This window comes from Oryctolagus cuniculus, chromosome 14 (genome assembly GCF_051225735.1).
Source record: "Oryctolagus cuniculus isolate XC-2025 breed Fujian yellow rabbit chromosome 14, ASM5122573v1, whole genome shotgun sequence".
Lineage (NCBI taxonomy): Eukaryota > Metazoa > Chordata > Mammalia > Lagomorpha > Leporidae > Oryctolagus > Oryctolagus cuniculus.
The window spans coordinates 74,152,446-74,169,005 of NC_142880.1; the positions used below are offsets into that span (position 1 = coordinate 74,152,446).

The window sequence follows — 16,560 nt, forward strand, 5'->3', positions numbered from 1 at the left end:
AGAGAGAGGTCTTCTGTCCCACTGGTTTACTCCCCAAATGGCTGCAACATCTGGGACTGGGCCAGGACAAAGCCAGAGGTAAGGAGTTTCTTTCCAGTCTCCCACCCGGGTGCAGGGACTCAAGCACTTGGGCCATCCTCTGTTGCTTTCCCAGGCACACTAGCAGGGAGCTGGATCAGAAGTGAGGAGCTGGGATTCAAACGGGTGCCCATGTGGACATCCAGCACTGCAGGCGGTAGCTTAATCCACTATGCCACAATGCCAGCCCCCAGATTAATTATTTTTAAATTTTCATTTTATTTTAGAATGAGAGAGATTGGCTGAGATAAAGACAGCTTCCATCTGCTGGTTCACTTCCCAAATTCCACAACGGCCTGGACCAAGCTGAAGCCAGGATCAGAAACTCAATCTGAATATCCCATATGGGTGGCAGGGACCCAAATAGTTGAGCCTCCCAAGGTGTGCATTAGCAGTAAGCTGGACTGGAAGCAGAGTAGCCAAGACTCAAACCCAGTCACTTTGATATGATGTATGAGCACTCCAAGAGGCAACTTAACTGCTATGCCAAATGGCCACCCCAACTAGTTTAAAAACTAAATATACTTGTACCATATGACACAATTACACTTTTACATTTCTTATATCTGAGAAATGAAAATTTATATCCACACAAAAATCTGTAGGTAATTGCTTGTTGCAGTTATTTGTAGCAGTCAAAAATAAGAAATAATAAAAATGTTGGTGAATGATTAAACAAACTGACACATACATACCACAGAATACTACTCTGCAATAAAAAGGAGTGAGCTAATGACAGATGGAACAAGTTGGATAGATCCCTAAGCCATTATATTGAGTCAAAGTAATGAATTTTAAAAGATCAGGGGCCAGCTTGTGGTATAACAGACAGTGGCATTCCATATGGGCGCTGGCATCTCGGAAAGTGGTGGAAGACAGCCCAAGTTGTTGGGCCTCTGCACCTACATGGGAGACCCAGATGAAGTTCCTGGCTTTTGGCTTTGGCCTAGCTCAGCCCTAGCTGATGTGGCCATTTGGAGAGTGAACCAGTGGATGGACGATCTCTGTCTCTCTATATATACCTCTGCCTTTCAAATAAATATATATTTTTAAAAAAACTCAAAAGGTCACATTTGTAAAATGCAAAAATTATAAAATGGAAACACAGCGGTGGTCACGAAGAATTAGAAGGATGGGTTTTACTACAAAGTAGTGGCCCTAGGAGATCTTTGTGGTGATGGTGTATCTCTGTATCTTGATTGTGGTGGTGGTTAAACCAACAATTGACATATTTAATAGGATGACATAGGACTACACAAATACTTTATGTTAACGTCAGTTTACTGGCTTTGATGTGATACTAAAATTAAATAAGAGGTAATCCGGGGCTGGTGCTGTGACGTAGCGGGTAAAGCCACTGCCTGCAGTGCCAGCATCCCATATGGGCGCTGGTTTGAATCCTGGCTGCTCCTTTTCCAATCTAGCTCTATGCTATGGCCTGAAGCAGTGGAAGGTGCCCCAAGTCCTTGGGCCCCTGCACCTGCGTGGGAGACCTGGAAGAAGCTCCTGGCTCCTGATCTGCCCAGCTCCAGCCATTGTGGCCATTTGGGGAGCGAACCAGAGGATGGAAGACCTCTCTCTTTCTCTGCCTCTGCATCTCTGTAACTGCCTTTCAAATAAATAAATAAATAAATCTTTAAAAAACAACAAAAAAAGAGGTAACCTATGGGGGAATCTGGGTGACAGGCACACAACACCTCTCTGTACTATACCTGCAACAGCTGTAAGTCTTTAATTCTCTTTTTTAATAAAGTTTTTAAAAATATACTTTAAAAATTTATTTGGAAGGCAAAGTTACAGAGAGAGGAAAAGAGACAGGTCATCCATCAGCCAGAGGTGAGCCAAGCTGAAGCCAGGAGCCTGGAGCTTCTTCTGGGTCTCCCACATGAGTACAGGGGCCCAAGGATGTGGGCCATCGTCTGCTGTTTTCCCAGGTGCATTAGCAGGCAGCGGCACAGGAAGTGGAGCAGCCAAGACTCAAACTGGTGACCATGTGGGATGCCAGCATCGCAGGTGGAGGCTTAACCTGCTGGGCCACAACGCCAGCCTCTCTGATTGTTTCAAAATAAAAGATTTAAAAGAAAAATCCCTTTGGCCATCTTTCCATTGCTTTTCTTTCTTTCTTTTTTTTTTTTTGACAGGCAGAGTGGACAGTGAGAGAGTGAGACAGAGAGAAAGGTCTTCCTTTTGCCGTTGGTTCACCCTCCAATGGCCGCCGCTGCAGCCGGCGCACCGCGCTGATCCGATGGCAGGAGCCAGGATCCAGGTGCTTTTCCTGGTCTCCCATGGGGTGCAGGGCCCAAGCACCTGGGCCATCCTCCACTGCACTCCCTGGCCATAGCAGAGAGCTGGCCTGGAAGAGGGGCAACCGGGACAGAATCCGGCGCCCCGACCGGGACTAGAACCCGGTGTGCCGGCGCCGCAAGGTGGAGGATTAGCCTATTGAGCCACGGCGCCGGCCCCCATTGCTTTTCTTCCTCCGGTTCATTTGCTCTTTCCTTCATATGTTGAGCTTTCCTTTTGATTTAATAATGAAGAATCAAATCATTCACTACTCTCACGTGAATCCTGTTCATTTAATTAAGATTTTGTTTTCCTGTGCTTAATTTTAAAAGCAGGGACGCTCTAATTCTTTAAAATAAATTTCTTAAGAAACCAAAACCCACAGACTAACCTACTTTTTATTTTATGGGAGCCACAGTTAATCATTCTTTAAGGTCAGTAACCCACAATACAAAATATTACCAACACTTGTCTCAGTGATAATTTTCTTTCTTTCTTTTTTTTTTTTTTTACATAGAGCATTAGGATATATAGTGTATACGGATTACAAGCACATATTCACGATGTACTGCGGAAATAATGGTATGAATATATGGTTTTTCATTTTAAATCTACACTTTGACCCCCAAAAAACCTTTTGCGAGGCCATGTGTCCAGATTTTTGGTTTGGAAAACATGATATCATTGCAACTACAGAACACCAAACTAAAGACAGCCCTGTCCCGAGGGCCTGCAAACAGAATCTGGCAACACTTTGGAAAAGTACTACTTTAGGTTCTCAAAGACCCAAAGAGCCCTCTGGCTCTCACAGTGGGCTCAGCCCCAAATATTCTGAGGTCTTTGAAAAATTATGAGTTGCAGGTGTTTTTCAAGTATTTTCTTCTGCTCTTTTCATTATCATTACCAACAACCAACAAGGATTATACGTTTTGACGGTAATATTTCCACTCAGTGCACTTCTGCATTTCTCTCCCACTCACTTTTTTTTTTTTTAATCTCCTCAGACCATACCTTTTACCTCTTTTCTAAACCATAGTTTTTTTTTTACAAAAGAAAGCAAACTTCCACGGGACTCCGTCAGGTTGCGGTCGCACCGGCTTGAGAACGAAGGAAGTTCGATCCTTGCGGCGATCCGTCCGCCCATCCTGCCGTTTGCCTGCAGCAAGATGGCGGCGGTGTCAATGTCAGTGGCGCTGAGGCCGGCGTTGTTGGGGAGAAGGGCAGCGGCGGTAGTTGCCGTTTCCGTTTCCAAAGTTCCAACCAGGTAATGGAATCGCCAGGCTTCTTTTTTTCGGACTTCTCAAGCCCCTCCATGTTTGTGGGGTCCCTTGGTGGCTGAGTCCCGGGGAGGCGTCCGGGCACACGTCCTCCGCTGACCCTTTCCCTGGGAGAGGGCGGGCGGACTTAGGTTCGCTGGGCGAGTGGGGCCGGGAATGCGAGGAGCGCGAGGAGGGCTGCGGCTCCTTGGAAACTTTTGGCCTGTGGCCGAGGGAGAGGGTCTGTGGGGTGCGGTTCTGTTCGCGGAGCTTGGAGCCGAACCCTAGCCCCCGCAGGAGGGGAGGAGCCTCGCTGATTTTGTCGCCGCTTTCCGCATCCTTTCCGTGTGTCACCTGCCGCCCCCCCCCAAGTCCTCCCTGGAGGATAAGGCTCCCGTCTCCCTTCCACGGCTTTACGTGGTGTTGATTGGGTGTATGAACAGAGAGCTTATTTTATTTATCAGTCCGCTTGGGAGGAAAACTTGTTTGGAATTCAGCGTTAGTAAAATTGTCGGTGCTGTTAGTTTTGGAAGGTAATTTTGAAAAGGCTTGTGGTGATGCCCCGAGGTTTCCCATGACATTTGTTAAAGCGTCACAGAAATTCAGGAATGGGTGTCACTGTTTTTGCTTTGCAGTTTTATGATTTTTTCCCCCTCTCGACTGCTTTACTTCATCCTCTGTTTCCTTAGTTCTCCGAATTTCCCTAAACTTATTACAGTACTAATACTGTACATACCTGCCTACACATATTCACATTGTATCTGAAAAGTATCGCTTTGTTGCTGTTTTCACAGCCTTTAGTGTATAAACGTGAACCGTGCCTTGTATTTGGTGTGTGCTGCCTTCGGTGGAGACTGATGAGAACAGATGGAAAGACTGGATGGAGCTGTGACGCTTGTGGGAGGTTAAACATTGAAAAGAGGGTCTAACTGGATGCTAAGTTAGTGTTAAGTAAATGTAAAGAGGAATAAAGAGAAAGTGTTCATCAGAAAAATTTGGGGAGGTGACTTTTACTAGGTTTTAAGTAGTGGGTGTTGGTTGGGAAAGAAGCGGTGTCCTGGGTAGGGTCAGTGGCTTATGAAAAGGCTTGAAGGCAACAGTAGAGCAATACTTACACAGTGTGGAGTCAGGGGAAAGTAAGAGGGCTAAGGCTGGGGAAAGGTAAATACGTTTGTAATTAAGCATTCTACCTGTGGGGACCTTCAGGAATGGGAAGTGTGTATCTAAGGTGTAAGGCACCACTGGTTAACTCAATGCTGGTTTAACGGTGACCCAGCTTAGTTTGTATCTCCCTGGATATTATTGGGAGTAATTTTGCATTCCCAAATAATAATGTACTTCTAGTAGCTGTAGAACTGAAAACAGGTTTGAAGGGACCACTAACACATGGCTAATAAAACAAGCAGGCGTATGTAAATTTAAGTCTCAGCCATTTTGTCAACAATTATGATGACTGAAGTTAAGAGGATATTACATTTTGGAGACTGGGGATAATTATTACTACATATCCAAACTTGCCTGTGTGTTATAAGAGATTTGAGGAGGCGTTATATATGGCCTTAAGCTGTTGCTTTCTGTGCCCCCATCTGGTATTGGAGAACCAGTTAGAGTCTCCAAGCTGCTCCAGTTCCCATTTAGCTTCTCTGCTAATGCATCATAGGAGGTAGAGAATGATGATGGCTCAAGGATTTGGGTCCCTGACACCCACCTGGCAAATCTGAATGGGGTTCTGGGCTCCTGGCTTCTCCCTGATCCAGCTCTGGTTGTTATCGGTGTTTGGGTAATGAACAGCAAGTGGAAACATGCACACTCTCTGTCAAATAGTTAAAAAAAAAAAAAAACTTAAAAAGATTTGAAAAATATTTGAAAATAAAATTTTGCTTTTATAAGTTTTTTATTTTTTTAAAATTTTATTTATTGGAAAGGGAGAGTGAGAAAGGGAGAGAGAGAAATTTTTCATCTGCTGGTTTAATCCCTAAATGCCCACAATAGCTGGGGCTAGCCCAGGCCAAAGCCACGATCCAGGATCTCTATCTGGGTCTTCCACATGGGTGGCAGAGGACTCAGTTACTTGAGCCATTATCTGCTGCTTCCCAGGCACATTAGCAGAGAGCTGGATCAGAACCTGAGCAGCTGGAACTCAAACTGGAATTCCCACAACACCCAGCCAAGCTCTTTTTTTTTTTTAAATTTTTATTTATACTATGTGATGTTTTAGTACATATAAACATGGTGTAATGACCCATCATGGCAAATATGTTTCTTCAAATTTTATTTATTTAAATTTTTAAAAATTTCTTAATTTTTTATTTTTTCAAATTCTCATAAATATAACCTTAAAACATTTAAAAGCCAAGGAAAACAATTTTTAAGTACAAGTTAACATTCATAAATTTTTCATACACTTTTCTTCTTACCCCAGAAAGGTTATAATCATCTCACTTTGAAGGAATTTATGGTTCTTTTTCCTTTTATGTTATTTGCTTGTCATCCTCAAACATACTTTTTCCATTATGATTTTAGAGTATTGAGGATCTGAAAAGGTTGACTGGAAAGAGAGCCAATTAAAAATTCACTCTAAAATTTATCTTATTGTAATGCTTAGAAATACATTTCCAAATGACAACATTTCAAATCTCTTGACTGAAATATGGGAGGGTGGAATCAGTATAGTAGGTGGTAAGGCGGGGATGAAGGAACAGAAGAAACGGAACATCAGTGGAAGGAAGCAGTTGGTTGCTGCATTAACTTACCTGAATTCAATTGCAGAATATCAGTAAAAAACAAAACAGATATAAAACAAACCAACATTTACACATAAGAGAGGCAAACACTATTTAAATAGCAGAGGTAATTCAGCTGATATACTCGCTGAATTTGTGCTCTTGAATAAGTCTGTTTCCATGGCCTTCTCATTTCCCTGGATTGAATGTGAGAAAAGAGAGCACTGGATAGGTCTTCTACATTTATTCTTAATTTCCTAAGTGATTTTCCAGGGTAAATTTTAACTATTTAGAAATATCTATCAGCCAGATAAATTGGCACTTTATTTCAAAGTAGCAGTGTTTAAGACTCAGGCTATCGGATACAATGTTTTTATTTATTGAGACATTTGTTTATACTTATTTCACCCAGCGTTTTATCATCAAATTTTAGAATAATGCTTCTCAATTTGCACTAGGTCTTGTGTTTATCACAAACATAGTTCTTAAGGTGTTCAGAAGTGTTAATGATTGTGCTGGGAACTAAGAATATGGGACTGCTTACTGAGGTTTTTTTTATAGCCCAATTTCTGGCTTTATTGTGTTGCTGTATTATTATTTTTTTCCAAAACTATGTAAGCCAGTATGAAATTGATTCCCCAGAGACCCCCAGTGAGGAAGTGGTCCTCAGACTGTTGAATTCTGTGTATATTACACCTTGGTGGGAAACAGGCTCAACCCAAATCTGAGAATCATTTAGTACATTTTAAGATAAACAGATTGGCTTCCACTTCAGATAAGCTGGATAAGTGAATTGCTGTCTGAGGAACAGTTACTTCTGCTGTCATTGTAACACATCAAAGACAAGTTATGAAAGCTTGAAATGTTTTGCAGGTGTCTTCTAGTAGATTTATTTTGGTTATTTTTCTCATCAGAAAATACCCATGCTTCATTGGCCATTAGCAGACATCTTTGTTGAATTCTTTGGAAAATTGAATTTTTCAAAAATACAAAAATTAGAATAATGTCTGACACATAGTAAACCTTCTAATTTTATTATTGAGTTAAATAGCCTGAATTTTGTGATAGATCATAAGATACTCATAGTTCCTGTTTCAGGATTACAAATCTTTAACCATTGGCCAAGTGACTTGCTTTGGATATTGAAATGTGAGTGGAAATGTATTTGAAGCCAAACTGAAGCTTTTTTATTAAAAAAAAATAAGATTTATTTCTTTATTTGAAAGTCAGGGTTACACAGAGAGGAGATGCAGAGAAAAGAGAGAGGTCTTAACATCCATTGGTTCACTCCCCAATTGGCCGCCATGGCTGGAGCTGCGCTGATCCGGAGCCAGGAGTTTCTTCCTGGTCTCACATGTGGGTGCAGGGGCCCAAGGACTTGGGCCATCTTCTACTGCTTTCCCAGGCCACAGCAAAGAGCTGAATCGGAAGTGGAGCAGCTGGGTCTTCAAATGGTGCCCACATGGGATGCCGGTGCTTCAGGCCAGGGTGTTAACCGGCTCTGCCACAGCACCAGCCCCCCAAACTGAAACTTTAAGAATTGTCCCATGGCCGGCACTGCGGCTCAATAGGCTAATCCTCCACCTGCAGCACCGGCACCCCGGGTTCTAGTCCCAGTTGGGGCACCTGATTCTGTCCCGGTTGCCCCTCTTCCAGTCTAGCTCTCTGCTGTGGCCCGGGAGTGCAGTGGAGGATGGCCCAAGTGCTTGGGCCCTGCACCCCATGGGAGACCAGGATAAGTACCTGGCTCCTGGCTTCGGATCAGCGCGGTGCGCCGGCCGTGGCGGCCATTGTGGGGGTGAACCAACGGAAAAGGAAGACCTTTCTCTGTGTCTCTCTCACTGTCCACTCTGTCAAAAAAAAAAAAAAAAATTGCCCCATATTTTGCCATGTTCCTTTTTCCTCTAATGCGAAATGGTCAGATCCCAGGTGTGACCTGCTCTTTTAGGCCAGCTCTTGGGATGAAGACAACATGCAACAAAGCAAAAAAGTAATTCTTGTACTTAATATAAAATAACAGTTGAGTGATAAATACCTATTCTTATAATCCAGAAAAATGTTTGGCTTGTTAGTTACCCAAGTATAACAACCTGTACTCTTTTTGCATAGACACAGACACATGCACGCAGGCACACACACAGGCACTTAGTGATGGGGTCATAGGGTTTTAGAGAGCTGGAACAATTTTGTTTATTTTAAATGTTTATCACATAGATGAGTAAATAAATACTTAGAGATGAGTGATTATGAAGAAAAACAGGAAGCCAGGGTCAATATTTCTGTTACTAGCCTCATCAGGGAATGTTAGGCATAAATAAATGTATAATACATAAATATGAGTATGATCTTTTCTAAATGTTTCAGTGGTTTGAATTTAGGAATTTCTTTTCTTTTTATTTAAAAGTTTTTGAAAATGTTTTGGGAAAGGAGAGAGAAACAGGGAGAAAGAGAGTTAAGTCTTGTTGAATTGATCCCTTAATCATTACATAGTGCCCTTCTTTTTCTCTTTTAACAATTTTTGAGTTAAAGTCTATTTTTTCTCTTAGCATGGAATATCTTTTTCCATCCTTTCAGTTTCAGTCTCTGTACATCTTTGTTGGTGAGTTGTGTTTCTTGTAGGCAGCAAATAGTTGGGTTTTGTTTTTCAATCTATTCAGCAAGTCTGTGTCTTTTAACTACAGAGTTGATGACATCTATATTCAAAGTGACTATTGATAAGTAACAACTTTGCCCTGCCTTTTTTCCATAAATATTTCTTACTTTATATTCCCTTTGCACTTTTTTTACTTTTATTTATTTTTTATTTAATAAATGTAAAATTTAGGAATTTCTGTTAACTTGACTTGTGTATTGAAGTTATTTCATAATAGATCTTGAACTCCTATACTTTGATAAATGTCCTGACTCGTCTTTTCTATTCAAATTTTTGAAAACCAGGGAGTAGAAATGAATTAATTAATCTTGGAACACAAGAGCTTTTTTTGTGGGAAGAGTAGCTAACTCTACCTAAAGTTTTTTAAAGATGATAATAAATGAGTCTTTTTTTTTTATTTAATGAGCATAAATTTCCAAAGTACAGCTTATGGATTACAATAGCTTCCTCCCCCCCCCCCCCCGTAACTTCCCTCCCACCCACAATGCTCCCCTCTCCCACTCCCTCTCCCCTTCCCCTTCACATCAAGATTAATTTTCAATTATCTTTATTTACAGAAGATCAATTTAGCATATATTAAGTAAAGATTTCCACATTTTGCTCCCACACAGAAACACAAAGTGTAAAATACTATTTGAGTACTAGTTATAGCATTAATTAAACACCTCAGAGTAATTGTGTATTAATTACAGAGTTCAACCAATAGTTTTAAGTAGAATATAAAATAAAACTTTTGTATTGTTGTGGCTCCCCACCCCGCCAACTTCCCTCCCTCCCGTGGCCCTCCCCTCACCCACTCCCTCTCCCATCCCGCCCTTCATCATGTTTCATTTTCAATTATCTTCATATACTGAAGATCAACTTAGTATATACTAAGCAGGGATTTCAACAGGCTGCACTCACACAACCAAACCAGGTATAGGGTATTGTTCGACTAGTAATGTTGTTTTTGAGTTTCATAAACACATTAAGGACAGAGATCCTACATGGGGAGCATGAACCCAGTGACTCCCGTTGTTGATTTAACAATTGGCACTCTTATTTATGATGTCAGCAATCACCCGAGATTCTTGCTATGAGCTGTCTAGGCTATGGAAGCCCCTTGAGTTCACCAACTCTGAATTTGTTTTAATGAAGAAAGATGGAGTAACTTGGTTCATATGTAATAACCTGCTAGAAGAGGTCTTTTTGGGGTGTCATGAATATAAAATTCAGCCACATCACAGGTTGCTTGTACTGAATACAAACAGTTTCAGATGGGAAAACTTCTAAAATCTATTGCATTCCTTAGTAAAAGTTGAGAATTGGGATTTTTATTTTGGGCATAAATTAGTAATAGCTCATATTTATTTCTAGCTTACAGTTTTTCAACCACTGTGCTGAGGATTTCACTTAGATTGTCTCAGGTGTTCTTACCATCCTTTTCCAGATGAGGAAACAGGTACAGAACTGAAAGTACTTAGCTTTCATTACTAAGAAATAGTCTGATTTAGCAGTCTAAGCCAATTTGTTGATTTCTGCAGTGAGGAATAGTGTGTCTGATAATAGTAAATTGAAACCTCAAGGTTTTTCAGTTTTTTCTTTCTTTTAGCAAGGGTTTTTTTTTTTCCTGAAATTTTTATTACTATAAAAAGAACATATTTTATGCTTTCCATAGGTACAGTTCCAACAAGACAACCATACTTCCCTCACTCCCCTTCTCCCTGCAGTCCCCCCTTCCCTCCTCTCTCTTCAGTTTTTGCAAAACCATAATTTTAATCCACTCTGTATTCACAGGCTTAATTTGCCACTAATCATAATATTCAATAAATAAAAAGTGGGAAGACCACAATTCATAAACAAGGGCTGAAAATGACAATTGTATCCGAAATGACCATTTCATTCCTATACAGTTTTTGGTATTCTATATTAACTGCCACAAATCAGAGAAAACATATGATATTTGTCTTTTTGAAACTAGCTTATTTCACTTAGTGTAATGGTTTCTAGTTGCATCCATTTTGTTGCAAAAGATGGGACTTCATTCTTTTTTATGGTTGAATAGTATTCCATAGTGTATATATAACTGCATTTTTTAAATTCAGTTGTCATTGATGGACATCTGGGTGGATTCCTTATCTTAGCTATTGTGAATTGAGCTGTAGTAAACATGGGAGTACAAGTTTTTTCTTTACTTGAGAGACTATCTGATGGTCTTTACTTTTGCTCCCCTGAACCTGTTTTATGGGGAGTCTAAGGATTTTTTTTTTCTCCAAATTTCATTATTATTTCTGGTGCAGATCTTTTTATAGGTGACTTGATTTTTATCTTTTTTAAAAAAATCCTCTTACATAAAGCCTAATACATGTATTAATGTATGCATTAAATAAGGTATACTGAGAATATTTTTTTTTCTCTTTTAGCGATCATTGGTTTTATTTTGTTGCCTTTAAAAACTACCAAGTGACTACTATGCTTTCTGAGTTCTTGCATCTATTTTGTAATAGGATCGTACATACTTCCTTGACTGGTCTGCTTTTCTTTAGCAGTTTCACTGCATCTTGTCATTTATCATGAGCTTAAATATCAAGTGACTAAATCTATTAGGATTTTATAAAATCTGTAGACTAAATGAAACTCTGGTTGTTGAAGTGTAGATTGTTGGGATTAAAGCCTTGACCTCTTTTAAGGTTGACGGATAATTATATTTAATACATGAGCTCTTGGGGCTGGCGCTGTGGCATGGTGGGTTAAGCCTTCACCTTCATCGCTGGCATCCCATATAGGGGTGCTGGTTCAAGTCCGGGCTACTCGACTTCTGATGCAACTCCCTGCTAATGGCCTGAGAAAGCAATGGAAGGTAGCCCAAGTGTTTGGGCCCCTGCACCCATGTAGGAGACCCAGAAGAAAATCCTGGCTCCCAGTTTAGGATTGGCTCAGCTCTGGCCTCTGTTATCCATTTGGGGAGTGAACCAGCAGTTGGAAGAACTCTGTCTCTGTCTCTCCCTCTCACTGTCTGTAACTCTGGCTTTCAAATAAATAAATAAATAAATATTTTTAAAAAAAATACAGGGCCAGCACTGTGGCATGGCAAGTAAAGCCGCTGCCTACAGTGCCAGCATCCCATATAGGCACTGGTTCGAGTCCTGGTTGCTCCACTTCCAATCGAGCTCTCTTCTATGGCCTGGGAATGCAGTGGCAGTTGGCCGAAGTCCTTGGGCCCCTGCAGCCACGTGGGAGGCCTGGAGGAAGCTCCTGGCTCCTGGCTTCAGATTGGCACAGCTCCGGCTATTGTGGCCATCAGGGGAGTAAACCAGTGGATAGAAGACACTTCTCTCTCTCTCTCTCTGTCTCTCTGTCTCTCTGTAACTCTGCCTTTCAAATAAATAAATCAGAAAAAAAAAAAAAAAAGAATACATGAGGCCAGCACCGTGGCTCACTAGGCTAATCCTCCGCCTGCAGCACCCTGGGTTCTAGTCCCGGTCGGGGCGCTGGATTCGGTCCAGGTTGCTCCTCTTCCAGGCCAGCTCTCTGCTGTGGCCAGGGAGTGCAGTGGAGGATGGCCCAGGTGCTTGGGCCCTGCACCCGCATGGGAGACCAGGAGAAGCACCTGGCTCCTGCCATCGGATCAGTGCAATGCGCCGGCCGCAGCGCGCCGGCCGCAGCGGCCACTGGGCAGTGAACCAATGGAAAAGGAAGACCCTTCTGTCTGTCTCTCTCACTGTCCACTCTGTCAAAAAAAAAAAAAAAAAAAAAGAATACATGAGCTCTTACAACTTTCCTGTTTTAGTTTGCAGAGTGAAAAAATCCTGGAACCTCATTGCACTTGAATTTTGCAATGACCACATTTTTCATAATGGTTTTCATTAAATATTTGAAAATTTTACCAAACTAAGCTTACGTCTTTTGTCCTTTAAGTAACGACATAAAGCAATTCAAAATTCTTATTTCAACTTCTTTTGTCAGTAACATTTTGATAGGTAAATACAATCGTAGATTCTTTAGAACCAGTTTAGTTGCTCAACTGACCTTTTTTCCTTGTCTGGACTCACTAGACTTAATTTTTCATTTTTATGGGATCATTCTCCAGTTCAGTGCTTGCTGTACATCAAAATCACCTATTGTGTGCATAAAAATATTCAAATGCCTTGGTCTCAGTCTATATTGGTTCAGTAAATTTAGGTTGAGGCTTAGCTGTATATGGTGATTCTGGTGGGAAGGTAGGTCTGAAAATTACTTTAAAAAACAATTGCCACATTATATCTTGAAAGATTTCAGAAATCTTCTATTCCTTGGGAGGCATATGGGGGGATTTTCAGAAACAAATAAAAATGCATCTGTGTTTGTATGTTTTCCTAATCTAACTTGAATTTTGTGTGTTTTACCCACACTGTATAGAGGCTTTTTCTTGGAGAAACTGCTTAGAGGCAAAGAAGGCATTTTGGAGAAAGCAGGCCATGTTCCTCCCTCTCTGGAGACTCTTGTTCTTCCTTTTGGAAGGGCTCAGGTTTAATAGAGCACAGCTGTTGAACTCTGCCCTTCAAAGTTTTAAGAAGAAAGTGTTTTATCCTTTAAAATGGAAATGCTTTTTTTAGGGAGGTGGTCTTTGGTTGGATATAGTTCCTCTAAGAAAGTTTCTTGCTTCTCTAGAGTTCCTTTGTTTTAGTGATTTCTTAGAATTGTTTCAAAAGTTGAGCGTACTGTTTCTGAGAATAAAGATCTGGCTGCTTTCTTAGCATATTGTGCTATATCCTTAAAGAAAATTACATGAAGAGTTTATTTCTTTGTGTTTTCTAGGACTCAGAAATATGTTCTTCGCTTTATTCAGCCACTCCATACATAAGTAAATGGTCCTTGAATAGGGCTTACTAGACAAAAGATCCTGTTCTAGATGACCGTTCAGCAAGCCATATGCTTCTCCTAAAAATGTCAGTCTGTCTTGATGAGCTTTAAAGTGAATACAGATGTTTTGGCTGTTTTGAGGACTACCACTCTTTGTATGGAAAGAGCACTTCTTTTTCAAGAGGTTTCATCAGTATGCTTATAGAAATTTATGAAATTTATAACTTTTGTCTTTTAAATCTAATTAAATTAGATTTAATTAGGCATTAATAATTTGAATTGAATATTAAGACAAACAAGATTTTGAGAAATTAAATACATCTCATAATATGGCTTTTGTTAAGATTTTATATTTAGTCAGCCTTTTAAAAACTATGAAACTTAAAGGTGCTTTATGTATTACTTTCATGCATTGAGAAGTGATATTTTGGGAGCAAGAGATAGCTTATTAGATGTTCAGTACCTTCTAACCTCATAGGTTAACTCTAGAAGTTTTAGTTTATAGATTCATATAATGTTTGAGTTGGAAGAAAACTATAGGGTCAGTCTAATCCTTAAATAATCTCTAGAAGTATAGTAAATTTCTGATAACCCTACACAATTCTATATTTTTAGAACTCATTGGTAATGTTTGTCTTTTAAACTATATAGAGCAAGTCTAATCCCCTCCCATGCATTTGTTCATCCTTTTAGAGAACTAAAAACATTTGTCATCATGTACCTCCAAACCTGTGCTCCAGACCGATCATCTCCAATTTGTTTACTCCTTATTTTTATTCCCTGCTCTCCTGAAACCTTATTTAAGGAATACAGACTTAAAGTGTTTCATAAATACAACTTTAGGAATATAGTGATTCTTCCTCTTTATTAATGACCAGATTTTCTGATACTTTAGTACCTCTGAGTATTCCTTAGGATATTTTTCATTTGCCAGGATCTTTTATATATATGAATATATATAATATAGACTATATATTTATATGTGCATATATGTAAATCTGCAGGCTTTACCCGCTATGCCACAGTGCTGGCCCCTTGTATATAAATATTTGATATTATAAAAATAAACATATTTATAATATACAATATATAATATACATTATATAAATATAATGTATAAATATATATTCAATATTATAAATATATATAATTTCTATTTAAATGAGATGAACAGAAAAGATAGTTTAATGACCTGAGATTGAACTAAAGAAAAAGTTGACTTTATGTTGGGTTAAAAAAAATACTAGTTTTTAAACTGTAAAGAGAAATTCACTTTTTTCCTTTTGGTAAATAGTTCTTGAAATTTTAACATATGTATAGATTTGTGTAACCACCATCATAATCAGGTACAGAACAGCTAAAGACTTTATCATCCCTAAAAGACTCCTTTATGTTATCCTTTCCTGACCCCTGTAATCTCTGGCCACAGTTATCTTTTCATTTCTATATAAGTTTTGTAATCTTAGATTATAATATAATTGGAATTATATGGTATACAACTTTTTGAATGTGTCCAAGTTGTATCTATTGATGAATTATTTATCCCTTTTTTCTGCTAAGACATACTCTATGAGAGTGAGAGTGTTCCACAGTTTGTTTATGCATTCTTCTATTGAAGAACATCTGGATTATTTCTAGTTTTTGGAAATTATAAATAGAACTGCTGTAAAAATCTGTGTACAGGATTTTATGTGAATGTGATTTTGTTTTTTCTAGAGTATGTATCTAGAAAGGCAACTCCTGAGTTATAGTTTGGGTAAGGGTATGTTTATAAGAAAGATCAAATCATCCTCCAAAGTGGTTGTATCATTTTCCTTTCCACTAGCAGTGTATCACAGTTAGTTGTTTTGTATCCCTGGTGCATTAGTATTGTGAGTTACCATTCTGACAATGATACTTAATTGCAGATTTTTATTTTATTACAGCCTTATTGAGCTGGATTTCATGTATCATAATATTTACTCATAAAATATACAATTTGATGCCTTCTGGTATATTCACAGTTGTGCAAATTTTAGAAATTTTTCTTCACTCTACAAAGAAACCTCATACTTCTTAATAGTTGCTTCCTGGTTCTGTCTTCACTGTCAGCCCTAGATAACCAGTATACTTTCTGTCTTATACATTTGTTTATTCTGAATATATATACAAATAGAATCAAATAACACTTCTTTTTTAAAGATTTATTTATTTATTTGAAAGGTAGAGTTACAGAGAGGCAGAGAGAGAGAGAGAGAGAGGTCTTCCATCCACTGGTTCACTCCCAAGATGGGGGCAATGGCCCAAACTGCGCTGATCCAGAGCCAGGAGCCTCTTCCAGGACTCCCATGGGAATACAGAGGCCCAAGGACCTGGGCCATCCTCTACTGCTTTCCCAGGCCACAGCAGAGAGCTGGATTAGAAGAGGAGCAGCCAGGACTCAAACTGGTGCCTATTTGGGATGCCGGCACTGCAGGTGGTGGCTTTACCCACTAACACCACAGCGCTGGCCCCAACACATGATTTTTTTTTTTTTAAGATTTTTGAGTTACAGAGAGAGACAGAGAAGCCCTCCATCCACTGGCCCATTCCCCAGATGACCGCAATGGCCGGAGCTGCGCCGATCTGAAGCCAGGAGCCTCCTCTGGGTCTCCCATGTGGGCGCAGGGGCCCAAGGATCTGGGCCATCCTCTACTGCTATCCCAGCCATAGCAGAGAGCTGGATCGGAAGAGGAGCAGCCAGGACTAGAACCCATGTCCATATGGG

General features: G+C 39.9%; 1 protein-coding gene across 1 annotated transcript in view; it reads left to right on the top strand.

The window, feature by feature from the left end:
- Window positions 1–3,503: 3,503 nt before the first annotated feature.
- Window positions 3,504–16,560, top strand: part of NDUFS4 (NADH:ubiquinone oxidoreductase subunit S4) — a 112,994-nt gene continuing 99,937 nt past the window's right edge. The window contains exon 1 of the mRNA XM_008262198.4: window positions 3,504–3,625. Coding sequence (XP_008260420.3) covers window positions 3,528–3,625 — 98 coding nt within the window. The 5' untranslated portion in view covers window positions 3,504–3,527. The remainder of the gene's footprint in view (window positions 3,626–16,560) is intronic.